At 46.9% G+C, this 13,685-nt stretch overlaps 2 protein-coding genes and 1 non-coding gene across 3 annotated transcripts in view; all 3 read right to left on the bottom strand.

Moving 5' to 3' along the window:
• Window positions 1–2,287, bottom strand: part of PNPLA2 (patatin like phospholipase domain containing 2) — a 29,431-nt gene extending 27,144 nt beyond the window's left edge. The window contains exon 1 of the mRNA XM_033062614.2: window positions 1,877–2,287. Coding sequence (XP_032918505.1) covers window positions 1,877–2,063 — 187 coding nt within the window. The 5' untranslated portion in view covers window positions 2,064–2,287. The remainder of the gene's footprint in view (window positions 1–1,876) is intronic.
• Window positions 2,288–8,034: 5,747 nt separating this feature from the next.
• RPLP2 (ribosomal protein lateral stalk subunit P2) lies at window positions 8,035–12,587 on the bottom strand. The gene is made up of 5 exons (XM_033063798.2): window positions 12,484–12,587; window positions 11,932–12,055; window positions 10,208–10,256; window positions 8,546–8,644; window positions 8,035–8,152 (listed from the first exon to the last, which is right to left on the bottom strand). The coding sequence occupies exons 2-5, from the start codon at window positions 12,052–12,054 to the stop codon at window positions 8,076–8,078; spliced, it is 348 nt and encodes a 115-aa protein (XP_032919689.1). The 5' UTR covers window position 12,055; window positions 12,484–12,587; the 3' UTR covers window positions 8,035–8,075.
• On the bottom strand, window positions 9,947–10,079 carry LOC116998396. The gene has a single exon (XR_004418377.1). It is a non-coding gene; the product is annotated as a small nucleolar RNA SNORA52 (small nucleolar RNA).
• Window positions 12,588–13,685: the final 1,098 nt, after the last annotated feature.

Here is a 13,685-nt window from a genome sequence, read left to right as displayed (position 1 = left end):
AGCTGTAGCTTCTGCCTGCCCTCTTTTACTCCTATGATTTCATTCTAACCTCTGGACCTCTGTGTGGAAGCTGCACTGTCAGGAGGGTTTATGACACGGACAAGGTACGGCAATACCACAGCCCAGCCATGCACTCTGTGTGCTTTTACTTTCAGAATTAAACTCGGTCGCCTTAGAGCTGCTCTCTACCCAAGATACATGTCAGTCACGCAGGTGAGTCAGAAGAAAACAATTCTAGATAAGTCAAACAGAAGACAGAACTGGAACACTCAGACCCAAGCCTCGACTAGCTTTGAAGAGCATGGTTTGCCCTCCTTCAGGAGGTAGGTGAAGGCTTCCCCTAACCCAGTCCTCTTAATAATGCCTCCCACTGTACCTCACAGGGAGTGGGAAAACCTATTCTGATTCACAGAAAGTTCTCTACCAGGCTGGATGTCTCCCTCAGGGCAGTGCCTGACACACCATGGATGCCCTGGACATATAAATAGCAAGGACAAAGTAGACATAATAACGGGATTGCTCAGCACTCAGGATGGCATCTGAGCAAGGCAAGGGATTTGGGCACTACCCCTGTGTCACACTTCTGCCACACCTTCCAGTGGCAGAGGGATCACCCAGTTGGGGAACTAATTGGGGACTCACCTCTTCAACAGAAGCAACAGCAATTAAACTACTGAATCCCTGGCAGCTACCTGCAAATGAACCCCTATGCAAGAAGGGATTAGGGATTTTTATCCCTTCTCCACAGTAAAAGTTGGCACCAGGGCACCACTACAGCCTTTGAGATCTCGGACTGGGGTCCAAACAGCTTTTAAGAGTTTCAGAAGTTACGGCTGCGCTTCACTGGGCATTTCTACAAACAAAATGCTTAGGAAGGGAAACTTCAAACCTAACCACAGAAAATGCTAACTTTTATTGCATCAGGGTTACATCTCGAAAAGGAGTGCTGTGAGAAAACACCTGTCAAGGTGAGAGCTGCAAGGAATAAACAGCTCTGGCTGCCCTTGGCTCTAAGAGAGGCTCATAATTCTCTGAGACTAAATAGATATAACTGATTCTCTCACATCACATCCCCCTTTCAAGCTTAAGAATTTTTTCTGCATTTGTTATTCTCAACATAAAAGCTTCAAAGTACAGACCCTAACACGTGTTTGTTGACTTCCTCCCATATGAAAAACGACAAAAAAGCCAGAAGGCACCACAGACCATTTTCTTCAGCTGTTCCCCAGGCACTACACAATGTGATTGCTTCAGAGATAACTTTTTAAGGTTATTCCTTAACTTGAAAACAGAGACAAAATCTAGCTAAACTGGAGCTCTTGCAGAGGGCAAGGGAATTCCTCAGTACCCAAGACTCCAAGGAATAACCCTCCTTCAGAAATAAATATGCAGATTGAAGGCTGCGCTACTCAGAGACGCTGCCCGACTCCCATCCGCACACACAAACTCGGTGTCTCCATCTCCAGCCGCTTCACCTCCCATCACAGCCACCAAGGGCCGGTGCCCGCACGGCTAGAGGCTCCTCTCCTCACCCAGAGCCCCACCAGACCTACACCCAAGCCAGGTAAACCCACGCACCGAGCCCAGCAAGTCCCCATTACGTGTGTCTGTGTGTGTGTGTGTGTCAGAACCAGGACCCCCGTGCTGTTTTCCCACCATCAGGGGCCTCTTGACCTCAGCCACCCGTCAGGGACCGGAGCGGGGGGGAAAGGCCTTAAAAACAACACGCCGCTCGCACTTCGGGAGGAGGAGGGCGCAGCGCTATTTACACTCACATACGTATATACACCCACATCCCCTCGCTGTTGCTCCAATTAACAAATTAGCAGTAACGAAGGGATGAGGCGAAGGAGCGCCGAGCTCGGCCCGCGCTTACCGAGGCAGGCGCCGCTGACGAGGGCGGTGGCGGTGAGCGCCCCGGCCGAGGCGCCGTACACCTTCTTGGCGTTGGTAACCAGGAACGGGGCATGTTCCTGCAGGCAGCTGGCCACGCCGATGTGGTAGACCCCCAGGAAGCCGCAGCCGGCGAAGGAGATATTCCAGGTGGAGTCCAGCGGGAACATGGCCTCCGCGCCCCGCTGGAGGCGGAGGGTGCCGGGGGGAAGCAGCAGCGGCCGCGGCGGTGCGGTGAAGCCGCGGGTTTGTTCTCGCACCGCCTCGGGACGGGCGGGACAGCCGGGGAAGCGCTGCTGCCAAAGATAAGCTTAGGGAATACGGCAGGGTTTGCCGCTAGGAGAGGTGTGCCGGCTGCCAAGTTTATATGCGGCGGCCCGGCCCTCGGGCCCGCCCCCGGCATGGCCGCCGCCCCCCGGCAGCCCCGGCGCGGGCGGGATCTCCAGGCCCCTCCTAGCCAACCCTTCCTCCGGTGAACTCCTCTCCCTCCCGGCCCAGGGGCATTGCGGCCGCTCGCCGAGCCAGGGCTGCCCTGGAGCGGCAGGGGCCGAGCCAGCTTCTCGGAGGAGAGTGTTGCGGCTGCAGCCGTCCTTCCCTCACGGAACATCCCGGTTCTCGGCGTCTGCTCCAAGCCCTTGGGGTTGCCTTTGTTTTCCAGGGATTGGGCAAGAAACGTGAGAGAACGGAAAAGCTCTCCCCTTTCACAAAAAGGAGTCAGAAGAAGGCGAGTCTTGCCACAGCAATAGGGCAAGAACTGGGAAAAAGGCAATCCCCCTGTTCCCCCTCAACAGCTTTCTCTGCCTCTTAACTTAGAATCGTTGGGAGGGACCCACAAGAATCATCGAGTCCAGCTCCTGGACCTGCACAGGACGTCCCCAGGAGTCACACCATGTGCCCAAGAGTACTGTCCAAACACTTCTTGAACTCTTGTTAAAGTCTGTGTTGTGACCACTTCCCTGGGGAACCCGTTCCAGTCCTCAACCACCCTCTGGAGGAAGAAACTTTTTCTAATATCCGGCCTAAACCTGCCCAGACACAATTTCAGGCCATTTCCTCGAGTCCTGTCACTGGTCGCCAGAGACAGGAGAGCAGTATCTGCCCCTTCTCTTCCCTTCACAAGGAAGTTGTAGATTGTTGTATACTAATCACCAAAACAGCACAGTTACTTACCTTTGCTAAACTTTTCTCAACATTTTTTTTCCACATGCCTCTAAGCTCACTAGAATGCTTCTATTTAGTTAGGGCAACTGTGATTTACAGCAGTACTTCTGCACAAGATCACCACAGAGCAGCACTGGGTGAGAGGTCAATGCTAGTAGAGGATCAAAATAGATTTCAGAAGCTGTAAAGATCCCCTTGCCATAAATAATACAGTCATCCAAATCATTAGGTAAGTATGAAAGCTTATAGAGATATCAAAAAAATCAGCATAGCAAGAGAAAGAGCTGCTTTACTCAAAGATAGGAAACAAGATCAGCAGGAGGAATGTTTGAGGGATACAAGACAAAAAGCATAAATTTTAATGGAAGCAGCATAGGGCAAAAAGCACTTTCTACCAAAGTTTAAGAAACTGCTTAATTGATCTTGCATAAAGCAATTTAAATTAGTTTTCTTATAACTGGTCAGAAGTTTCTCACTTAGGATAGTGTTATACCTGTCCTTAACAGCTTTTTCACCTCACCTAGCGGAGGTCATCCAAGTAGCCCCTCTTCCTGTTCCTTCCACTCTAAACATCCTTTCAAATCATATGAGGGAGGCTAATACCCTCCCTAAGGAGTGGCCATCCAGGCTGCAAGAACAGCTGTTTAGTGCCTCAGTCTACTGCCTCACAGTCTGGTGATGGAAGCAACTAAATTCAGCAGCTAACCCTAGCATAAGTCCAATATTTGAGCTCAAGTTGGACATCATACTCCAACCTCTACAGACAGAGCACTTTTTCATTGAGTGTTTGCACTTTGCTTTCACCAAACAGGCAGGAATACAGCTTTACCTTTCTTTCAGGTCCTGCCCCCAAGCCCACCATCTCACCTAGCTGTCACAAACTACCCTTTATACATATCAACATCCTGGCATACAGAAAGAATTAACCCTACTTACATTCATCCTGTCTTTACACTCACCCTTCTCTCCCTTCCTCTCATACCTCTAGTTGGTTTTGTAATTTACTTCCTCCCTTGCATTTGATGTGGTTACGTAACCCTTGTCAGCCCTCATCTCCTCCACCCTGGCGCACTTGAGCCTTGAGTCTCTTACAGGCCCTTAACACCAAGGCCATCATGGGGCTTCCACCCCATGCTTCTGATGACACAGAAAGGTATTTTCCTGTAGTCAAACCCAAAGGAAACATCCTGTCTCACCTTTTCCAGAACAGGGATGGTTCTGCAGAAGAACTGGTCACCAGGCTGTAACTTTAGCAGAAGTCTGTGGCAAAACTGACCACTGAGCCTTGTCTGCAGATACCTCCAAACACTACAGGAACAGGAACATCTTCGTTTTGGAGGCAGTGCTGCTCCCTCTTTTTCCACCATTTCAAAAGCCTTAATGCTCCTAGCACGTCTGGAAAACAGAAACAACAATGCTGCGACAATTCTGGAGTTAGTTTCACTTGATTTCCCAACAGCAATCTCATCCTGAGTTGTTTACATCGGTCTGCCTTGGCCCTCAAGGTTACTTATTTGAGGAGGTTAATGCTGCCCTGTTGAAACAGGTCGATGAAATGAACCATGTGAACACTCATCTCTTGTGGAGTGCTGCCTGGGTACTGGCACTAGCAAGCTGACAAACAACTGTGCTTTTCTTAAAAATAAATTAACCCCCAAAATTAATCTCTTTTCCTCCATTAAGAAAATGCTATGGTTCTGCTATTGCTCACAGTGCAGCAGTAAGCCAGATCAGCTAGATTTACAAGGCAGCTTTTCCTGTGTGTCAAACTCCAACTGAAACTCTTCAAATCCACTCGTGCCCCTACAAGTTGAGATGCCATGGAGACAGTTTTACATGCAATCTCTCCTTGTTGTGTGTTTATTTTCTAGCCTAAAGAATGGTGAGCTCTTAGTACTATGAGATCATAACATATAACCAAACAATCTGCTTTTCCAGCCAATACCTTGTGTTTTTTGCTGGCCATTGGGAATTCAAGGGAAGCCTGTTACCATGCTGATTCCAGAATGTTACTTTAGTATTGCTGTCCATAGTCAGCCAGAAAGGCACACCAGCCGTGAATGAACTCAACACAAATGCTCTTAACATCACTGGAAAGCTGGAGTTGTCTTTTTCTTACCTCTGATGTTTGTGTACATCAGGTCATTCCACAGCAGACTCTTGGCACTTGCTTCATAGGAGCATCTCCTGAGGCAGAGGAGTGGGTCTGCTCTCTTGGGACTGAATTTTTCTTCTAGGAAGAGAAAATCAACCATCTCTGCCCCTATGTAAGTCAAACCTACTGAGTTCAGCAGGCCTGCCTGCATGCAGCAGCTTGCAAAACTGGGCCTTGGTAGTAAGAGTGAAACCAGTTGAGAGTGGCCCCAGGGAGCCATTTGTTATTGCTTTACAGTAGTGTCCAGGACATTCTCCCTGCTTTCCAAGTAGTGGAGATGTCTCCTCCCTCTCTCTGCCCCATGGTGTTTGTAAGAAATGATTTTCAGTGAGAGCTGGTTTGAGATGGCACGGCCTTTGCGTATCAGTGAGGAAAGCCTCACGTTTCAATGTCAAGCCTATGACTACATCACTCTCCCGTGCTGTCAATTTGGTAATGATCAGTTACCAGTGTAATCTCCAGGCACAAGACTATCCCTCCCTTTCTCTTCAATGCCCTTGAGCCTACCTTTTATGAAAAATTCAGGAAAATTCTCTATTCTGTTAGGGCACTAGGCACAAGTCCAAGTATTAGCAGGCACTAGTCTTCTCTGAGACAATCATGGAATACAATGCACCCACCTCACTAGTACCCTTGTCTTTGGAAATCAATGGTAAGTCTGAAAGGGCATCACTGAGACTTGCAAATTCAGATCAGTGACTCCAGAGCAGAAGCAAGGAATCCCATCTCCTTCACAGCTGAAGCTCATTGAAATCAGAACAGAACAGTGAACTCCATGCAGAGCACCAAACAAGTGTGCAACAGACTTCCAGGCACATCACTGCTCATGTACAAAGCAAGCATCAGGTGGCAAGTTTCATAAATAGGTAAGAAAGGGGGAAGGAAGCTTAATATAGGTTTGATTTTGTATTGAGAAATGTTCACTATGCAGAGGTTTTAGCAAATTCTGCAAAATATGTGTGAAATCTTGGAGCAGAGCCGAGCCATGCCCTGACCTTCTCAAGGAAAACCTATGAGGTGGTTATGTTACATTGGCTCCTTGTGGCGCTGTGATGAGAGCTCTGTTTTCAGTGCTTTCCCTAAGAGTTGCCCCCAGAAGTTTCTTCTCAGAACAGTTTACCAATTAGCTGTCCTCTTCCCCAGAGCAGGCTAACAGTTTTCATAAAATTATGCACTTTCACAAAGGAGTTTAAAAGTTGTAAGGAGACACCCACCACAGATCAGGTCCATAATTCAAGGTTAAAAGGTCATATGGAGAAGATAGAGAAAAACAGTCAAAAAGGAAGTCCAGATTTAATTGCATTCCTCCCCTTATCACCATAGCCAGCAACTGGCACCACAGGTTTCATCCCACAAGCCTGGGCACAGCAAACTCATCAAATAGCTCCGTGCCATTCAGACAAATTCCTTTGTGCATGGAAAAACCCTGAGTGTTGTGCCAGGGCAGTCCCTTCCTGTGTAAACACTGCTGGTGCTCTAGAAGCAGCAAAGCAAGGCACTACTGGGGAGGGGGAGAGGCACCTGAAATGGAAAAATCACCAAGAAAAGCAACACAGCCCCAGACACAGATCCCAGGGCTTGAGTCTGACAGTACACTGAATGAGTGGTTTTCATCACTACCAGATCACCAGGCTGGCACTCAAGAGACAAAGTAGATGAAAGCACTGTTACCTCCTGTACATTTTTCTTGCAGCAGGGACAGAGGGGCAGTAAGGGCTAGTTGCTTAAATCATGGCCATTTTGAGGCTCCAACTTCCAACTACTCTCTCGCTTGGCTAAGAAGTTTTGGGTGTTATCTCTCTGTAGTGTACTGAAAGAAGTTTTTCCTACTTGGATTTCACCCATCTCTACTCCCAGAACTACTTGCCCTGCTTTGTTCCAATGACTCATATGAACATAGCTGTATCAGCAATCACTTTTTTTCTCCAAAAACAACTACACTAGAAAAGCTCTTCAGTATACAGGCTGCAGGGTATCTTTTTGACTACCTGCACAGACGTATCACACATGCAGTTTGTACTCTGTGTACACTGACAGATAAAAGACTTCCACAAAAAGCCAGGGTAAGCTGCCTGCCAAAATCATCTTCTAGCAGTAGACACTTTATAAAACAAAGCAAAATTTACCTTCCTCTCAAGCTGATATGTTCTTCTCAGCATACCAGAGATGTTTCAGTTCTCCAAAAACACCATTCTCATGTTTCTTTGTTTAGATAAAGGGACAATTTATGTCCTGATAGCCCAAAACAGCAGAACTCTGCATTGATCTGTGTCCCACAAAAGCAGTTAGGGTTCGTTTTTTTTTGTTTTTTTTTTACAGACTCAAGCATATGGAGGTAACAGGAAACCTTAATCAACCATTTTATTGGTGTTGTCCCTAGTTCTTGGAAATCTGACAGAAATTAAATTGGTGCTTTTAAATACTTAAAAACCAAATTACTATAAATCCAAAATAGTTTCTGGACTAATTCAGGCCTGCTGTTCATTCAGTCTCACATTTTGGAATTGAATAAACAGATCCTGGAAAACTAAGTCCTTTTATTGCTGAATAGATGAGCCACTTCACTGAGTAACTACGAGCAAATTAGTATGGAGAAGGCTAACATCACTAAGATTGTTTCCACACATTGTTCAAGAAACAGCAATGTCAAAACAAGCATCTAGGTTCACACAAGCTTTGCCATTTCCTCAGTACTCAGAATTGAGTTCTATGGTCTGTCAGAAAATTCACACACTTACTACAGACAGAGATAAAAATCAAAGCTGTGTCAGAGCTATTTTAAGAACTGCTGAAGAGCACTTGTAATAACAATAAACACAAAAACATTTACAACAAAGAATTTTAATAACTTCTCTATAACAAATAATTAATCAAAGAGGCCAAATCCCATGTCATCATCAGATTCTTCTGATTCCTCCTTCTTCTCTTCTTTCTTCTCCTCAGCTGAAGAAAAAAAAACAAGTGAATGGTCAGTATTAACACTGCACTATAGATTTTCAAGATACAAGTTTTGGTGTTCTCAGCTCCCCTGGCTACTGGTATCTCATTCTCTTCCAGCAACCAAATACTCTGAACAGATATAGACACTACTGTTGCTGGGATGTCCTTTACACCACCAAGTCTCTTTCATTCTCAGTTCTAAGCAAGACCAATCCTGAGGCAGATAAAGAACAAATGCCTCTGACTGTCCCACAGAAAAGTAACTGTTGAGTTGACATTTCCATCACATACTGAACTGCCAAAGTGGGGAAGCCCTGAAATGTGGACTCAGTTGCTAAGCTGTTAGCAGAGACAAAAGGAGATGCCCTGTAGCCACGCCTCTCCACTCACACTCACCGGCAGCAGGAGCAGCAGCTGCAGCAGGAGCAGCAGAGCCCCCTCCAGCAGAGACTGCCACCGCTCCCCCAGACGGCATGCTGGCAAGTTTTCCATTACCTGAATGGGACACAAGAGAAGCTATTTATTTACATGCTCATCCCAAACACAGACATTAGGGGAAATGGAAAAGTGAAGAAAAAAACAGATCCTGTCTCATGGATTCGACCTGTCACTATCTGCCGAAAGGAACAAGAGGCTGCACCTGTGATAAACTGTTCTGTGGAAAACACTCAGGAGTTTTAATATTCACAAAGGTTTATCCCAAGAACACTGGCAGCATATTATTAAGCTTCCTTCTGTACACAAAAGCTCTTTTTTCCAAAAGCTGTCAAAAATAGCAGCAAACATCCAATTTCACACACCCACATTGTTCTCTGAATACAGCACAGTAGCGCAGAGAGTGATAATGTACCTCAAGTGTAACATACTGGCAGCACTGGCTTCCCCTGCTTTTTTTTCCCTTTAAGGGTAAAGAGAACTCTGAGGGCATAACTGGATCACATTTACAGGAGAGAAAGGGAAAGATTGATTTATTTATGGCAAAGAGTACAGTATTTTAAACAAATTCTTCAGCACCCTATGAACCCTATTTCATCTCCTCTGAGACTTCTGATTTCTGCTTGTATTTGGAAAGCCAGCTAGCTCTCTGGCCTCTTGTCTTTCACATACCAAGGCTCCCTTGGCATTCAAAGGTGACGTACACACTATGTTTGCCTGTAATCCAGTTTCTGGGAATCAATTTCTAAATAATTCCCTGTTACTTCAAGATCTAATTAAACTAGCAAAGTAAACAAACATGTTTCATATGCATGTATGTTCTAAGAAACAATTTATTTAAAGTATTACAGAAAGAGACAGCCTGTGTTGCAACCACATGTATAATAGCTCTCTTAGGTCTTTCAAACCACATGGATAGAAATGTCCAGTGCCTGCTCCTGACCGCAAGGCCAGGCAAAGTCCTGGCAACCTTTGAGCAAAAATATGCCTGCAAATTCCCTTGTGCCTATACACTTACAAAAAAGCCCCAAAAAACATTAATCAGAAACCTTTGCACTACCTCAGTTCTGTTTTACTTCAGCCCTATGACCCAGTCAATTCATGTGAAAAGTTCCAGCTTCAGTAAGAGCACAAATTTCTGTGGAAATCAGCCCTTAGAGCTGTCTCATGGAAAAGGAAAAGCTGGACTCTGAGAGCTCTACAAGAGATGTGCACTGGAGATGCTTGTGCTAATCACAGAGGGTGGAGCTGCACTCCAACACCAACTGCCTGTTCTTCATGCTTTACATCACTGGTGCACACAAGTGGGTAAAACACAAAACATCCCCTCGAGAACCCGAAGGACAGCTCAGTCTCTTATCAACATGTCCAGAAAACTACATCATGAGCAGATTACCAGTAAGCTCATACATGCTTAAGTTCTCCGGTTTAATGTGGTCCACAAGCGAAACCCAGCAGGTACTGGCACTGACCTGCAGGGAATTAGAATGGACCTGATTTCACTCAGTTCAGCTGTGATCCATGATGCTGAACAGTCAGTGACTTGGCAGCAATTCTACACTCTCAGGTCTAGGTTATCCAAGTAACAGAGGCAATTACCTGGGTCACTCAGAATTTACTTACCCTGGGCAATTACATCTTCAATGTTTTTTCCATTCAGCTCGCTAATAACCTGTAAGTAAAATTTAGAATGTTAGAGCTCCCAAATATGAGAATAAGCTACATGTAAATGAGTACTGATGAATCATCATATGCAGTGCCTCCATCCTGCTGCTTATATAGCCCAAAAATTCCCTACTTCTCAGTGCCAGGAACAGAACACTGACATGAAAACTTCAGCTACGTCTCCAATACTTTAAGCATTTTCATGAAATCTGTTACTGAATTCATAATTAATCCAACGATCTTTTAAAAAAGAGGATACAGAGATGCTGTGGAACCAATTAGGAAGCCCCACCAACAGTGTAAGTCACTGAGGGACTGTTTACATTTCTTGCTTAATGCCTCCTGGGAGGCTCTGAATCACTGGGTTTTGGACGCAAAACCACAGGGTCCCATTCCCAGCCCTCCTAAATGTTAAATGCCAAGCTACTATAACCTTGCCCTGTAACACTGAGTTCCAACTTTAACTTTACTACCAGTGTTATATAACCAGGGATGACAAAAACAACCTACAAATCTCAAAACTGCTAAAGCAAGCACTTAAAAACAATGCTCCAGAACTTACTGGTGAGTCTCAGTTATTGAGTCAGTGGTCAAAGCAAAAGGGCTTCAGTAAAGAGCTTTTAAACAAGCACCTTCTGCTTACACAGAGCACAGGACGTGTGAAACTACGTGCCTGCATGACTGATCCATCCAGGAAAAAGGTGCTTTTAAAACCTCACTACATTTCAACAGGCTTAAGATACAGACAATGCAGAAATTAATTATGATCAAAACAGATTCCAGAACAGCTTTCCAAATACTGAAGTATCAGAGAAAGCAATGCATTCATTAAGGTATAGAACCTAAAGGAGCAAAAGACCTGGCACTTAAATAGGAGCACCAAGAGTTCAAATCAACATCTCTAACCATAGTAAGGATGCTGCCAGCTCAGCCAACCCACTGTCACACTGGGCCTATAGTAAAACACTGGGGAAACAATTTCTTTTTACCCTTACCTCTCTGGAAACACTTCACATACGAGTATGGGACAAGTGATAAGATCATTTTATTGGCTCTTGTTTTCACCCCATGCCAAATTATTTTCAGGTCCACAATGCATCCCAAGAAACATTCTAATTAAGATACTCTCTAAAGTCTGTTTTTCAACACAACTCCTTTGATAATAATTTCCAAAATCTTCTTATATATTATCCTCAAATACCTTTAATCTCCATATTAGGATTTGCCTATATTTCTTGGTGAGGAAACAAATGCTCCTTTGCAGTATACTAAGTAAGAATGTGTTACAGCATATCAGGCCTTTAAAAGTGTTAGGTTTGAATTGATACTGATAAAAATAAGAAGTGAACCTTCAGTGCAGACTATACACGATGTCAGAACATTTTCAATGCATCCTTATAAGCAGCCACCATCTCAATGAGGATTATTAACTACCAGAAGTCAGCAACATACGACAGAGACCTTTACGGAGGATGGGTATTGAATAAGGAAGACTTTTAACAGAAGTTGCAAAAACTTGTGACTGGCTTAGCACTATTTAGAAATAACACTGGTAAGAATCAGTGAATGTCTGAACAATATAAGAGCAGATCAGTAGGGCGGCAATGGGAACACTGAAGCCAAGGAAACAGCTCCAGTGTTTGGTGCTGGCTGGGACATCCGGAATTAAGAGGCAACGCCACCTTGTTCATGCGTTCATCGTCCGTCTCGATGCCGACGCTGTCGAGGATCTTTTTCAAGTCCTTGGACGTGGGGGACTCGTTGCCTCCGAGCACAGCGAGCAGATAAGCTGCGACGTAACGCATCCTGCAGACAGGAGAGCAGAGTTTCGGCACGGCCGCATTACATATGCTTGGAGTAAGCTCATCCCTTCTCCCTCCGAGCCACAATTCTTTGACTCCGCTCCTAAATGCGAACCCGCGGCCCGCGAGGCCACGCTCCCCAGACTGTGCCAGCGCGGGCCCGGCACACGCTCCCGCCCGCACCGCACACCTCTCCCGAAGCAAAGCGGCAACGCGGCATTGCCGCCCTGGCGTTCGCCTCAGCCCATCCAGCGCAGGCCGGGAACGCACATGGCCGCCATTCTCCCCTCCTACACCACCACCCCCCCCCACCACCCCCGCCCGCCCCGAGTGACCTCGCCCGAGCCCCGCGGGCGGCGGACCGGCGCGAGTGGGCCGGACGCCACCATTCCTGCACGGGGGGAAAGCGGGGAGAGCGCACTGCGCGCTTACTTGGGCGGCGGCGCGGGACAGCGGCCCGAAACGTGCGCTCGCGACGGATGGCGGCGGAGAAAGCGCGGGGCAGGGCCTCGGCAACGCCTTCTTCCCGCCACCCCTCAACAACGAGAGCTGCCATTGGGCCGGGCCGACGGGCCGCGCGCAGGCCCATGGGGAGCTGCGCGTGCGCCAGCGCGGCCGGTAGCGCGTGCGCAGAGTGCGGGCCGCCCCGCCCGGCCGGGTTGTGCGGCCTTGTCGTTTGTGTTGGGATGCTGTCATTCCCCAAAATCACGAGTGACAGAGTGAATGAGATCATCGAGACCAACCTGTGACCGAATACCATTCTGTCAACTAGAACATGGCACTTAGTACCACATTCGGGCTTTCCTTAGACACCTCCAGGAAAGGTGGCTGCACCACCAGCCCAAGCAGCCTGTTCCAACGCCTGACCACTCTTTGTGTGGACAAATTACTCCTGATGTTCAACCTAAATCTCCCCTTAATACTGTCCTCCAGCTCTGGAATCCTGCCCTGCCCTGGCCTGCCTTGCCCTGGCCTGGTAGGGTCAGCACAATCCCCCTCCATTTGTCCCATGAGCTGGGTTCTGCCACCAGGTGCATGGGAGGCAGATCCACACACAGAATCCTCATATTTGTTTATTTCGTATCAGCGCAGAGATGGGGCAGTGGGTGATGGATCCAGAAAGCCAGTGCCTGTCTCTGTGCGTTTCTTCATGGAAATAATGGTCAAGAATTGGAACAAGTTCCTCAGGGAGGTGGTGGAATCACTGTCCCTGGAGGTGTTCTGGGAACAACTGGACATATCAGTTAGCTTTGGTCTAGTTGTCACACAGTCAGTGGTGAAACTTGATGATCTTAGAGCGGCCAGCAGGATTAGGGAAGTGATTATCCCTTGTACTTGGGACAAGTGAGGCCACACCTCAAGCCCTGTGTCTAATTCTGAGCCACTCACTTCACTACAGACATTGAGGTGCTGAAATGTGTCCAGAGAAGGGCAATGGAGCTGGTGAAGGGTCTGGAGAACAAGTCTTCTGAGGAGTAGCTGAGGGAGCTGGGGGTTCAGCCTGGGGAAAAGGAGTCTCAGCGATAAATGACCTTGTAGCTCTCTACAACCACCTGAATGGAGGCTGTAGCAAGGCAGGGGTTGGCCTCTTCTCCCAGGCAATTAACAACAGGACAAGAGGACATAGCCTCAAA

The sequence above is a fragment of the Catharus ustulatus genome, chromosome 6, assembly GCF_009819885.2.
Source record: "Catharus ustulatus isolate bCatUst1 chromosome 6, bCatUst1.pri.v2, whole genome shotgun sequence".
NCBI classification, from domain to species: Eukaryota; Metazoa; Chordata; class Aves; order Passeriformes; family Turdidae; genus Catharus; species Catharus ustulatus.
Note: the sequence above shows the minus strand (reverse complement) of the source record. Positions and strands in the feature narration are given on the sequence as shown.